Source organism: Penaeus japonicus, unplaced genomic scaffold, assembly GCF_977035675.1.
Source record: "Penaeus japonicus unplaced genomic scaffold, GWHDUDI00000001_assembly GWHDUDI00000027, whole genome shotgun sequence".
NCBI classification, from domain to species: Eukaryota; Metazoa; Arthropoda; class Malacostraca; order Decapoda; family Penaeidae; genus Penaeus; species Penaeus japonicus.
In genome coordinates this window covers 2,778,765-2,780,503 of record NW_028234429.1, presented here as the reverse complement: position 1 = coordinate 2,780,503, position 1,739 = coordinate 2,778,765, and the positions used below count along the sequence as shown (strand labels likewise).

The 1,739-nt window shown below is 46.5% G+C and overlaps 1 protein-coding gene across 1 annotated transcript in view; it reads left to right on the top strand.

Moving 5' to 3' along the window:
- The first annotated feature begins 289 nt into the window (after positions 1-289).
- Positions 290-1,739, top strand: part of LOC122245998 (uncharacterized) — a 211,198-nt gene continuing 209,748 nt past the window's right edge. Inside the window, exon 1 of the mRNA XM_086552467.1 lies at positions 290-487. Within this exon, the coding sequence (XP_086408593.1) occupies positions 438-487 (50 nt within the window). The 5' untranslated portion in view covers positions 290-437. The remainder of the gene's footprint in view (positions 488-1,739) is intronic.

The following is a 1,739-nucleotide window of genomic DNA, read 5'->3' as shown; positions in this document are numbered from 1 at the left end:
ATGTTTTTCTCTCTATTTTAAGTCTCTTTCTTCTCCTCTTCCCACTTTCTCTTACACTGGCGCCATTTCCTTCCTTCGTTTCCAACTATCCCCTCCCTCTTCCCCTCCTCCCTCCTCCCTCCTTCTCCTCTTCCCATCCTTCTCCTGCCCTCCCACCCCCCTCCTTCTCCTTCTCCTCCTTCTCCTCCTCCTTCTCCTCCTATCCCCCTCTCCCTCCAAGACTGCACCCCAGCTCCCAATACCACCACGTGGGGGAGGGAGGGAGGGGGGGAGGGGGGAGAGAGAGAAGATGGGGGATGGGGGGAAGGGTGGGGGAAGGGTGCGAGTGTGTGTGTCTGATGCCCCAGCCAGCCAGGCAGTTGTGGTCTACCCAGTGGTCTGAGCGCAAGGATCTGTACAGCCCCGTTGGAGACCGTGGACCGTAACCCTCAGCCCCTATGTACTGTGTGGTCCGTGATCCTTGTGCTGTTAGTGCGGTCATGGTGGGGTTAGTGTAGTGGTTGTAGTGGCGTAGTGGTTGTAGTGGGTGTAGTGACGAAGGGTAGCGATGTGTGTAGTTGCAGCCATTGCCATTGGCTCTGGTTTTTGGTTATCGGCGGAGGCACTTGACGGACGGGGAGGTCTCCGCCTATCGATAGACTGTGATCGCTTTGAATTCTAATCAGTTTTATTTTTATTTTTTTTTCGTTTATTGTCATTTCTCTGACATGATTGGTTTCACTTTGAATATGCTTACGTTGCTTTATCATTCTATTTTTCGTATTTTGACGGTACACGTGACGCCTTTGTAACTATTGCCAAAGTGTGGAAGCGACATCCAAGATGAACCATTGTTGCAATAGACAGCGCTAGCTAACATGCTCAAAGCAACATAATGCAATCTGTTACAGTGTGAGGAAATGGCCAGTGGTTGGCAAGGGCATTATGCCTCCTGCAGCTGTTTGATTCTCTTTGCGATTGAATGATGCTACTAAAACACAAGGCTAGTTTTTGCAGTCCTTCACAAAGTGCGTGGGAGTGAAATGCTTGCGATTCTGAAGAACACTTTTCGAGTTCTTTGTAACAGTTGTAGTAATAATGATAAAAGTAGCTAATTCTATGTGACTTTAAGAGTGCTAAAAGACGATGGTTATAACAATGGTAACATCAATAACTCTGCCCTGCGATAAAAAATAAAAGAAAGGGAATATAAGTAGCTTCAACACGAATAAAAACGATAATAATAGATACGATACACCTTACAACGATCACAAGAACTACATATATAAAAAAAAAAGAATTACGACTCAGTGATCCGAAGGGTACAGGGTAAATGATACTTGAGAACGATCTCGACTGGTTGAACAGCGCCCGTATGTTGTATCGCTCGGCTAAAACGCAATATGTGGGATACAGGAACATGTGTAGAGGGAAGAGTCGCCCTGCTGATAACATCTTCGTGGGAATGTTACCAATGCTAGTGAAGACACGTCGCTCGCTAGCTGTTCCCTCTCGCAAATGACCCCGTGTTACACTCAGATGGGGTGTAGGTCTTTGTGTGTGTGTGTGTGTGTGTTTTTTTTTGCTACGTGTTTCTTGTCTGGTTGTGTGTGTGTTTGTCTTTCTTCGGCTGCTTTGGTGTTGCTTTGTAAGTGCGTGTTTGTAGTTTTCTTGTTTGTTTGCGTGTGTATGCTTTGTGTGTTTGTGTGTGTGTGTGTGTGTGTGTGTGTGTGTGTGTGTGTGTGTGTGTGTGTGTGTTT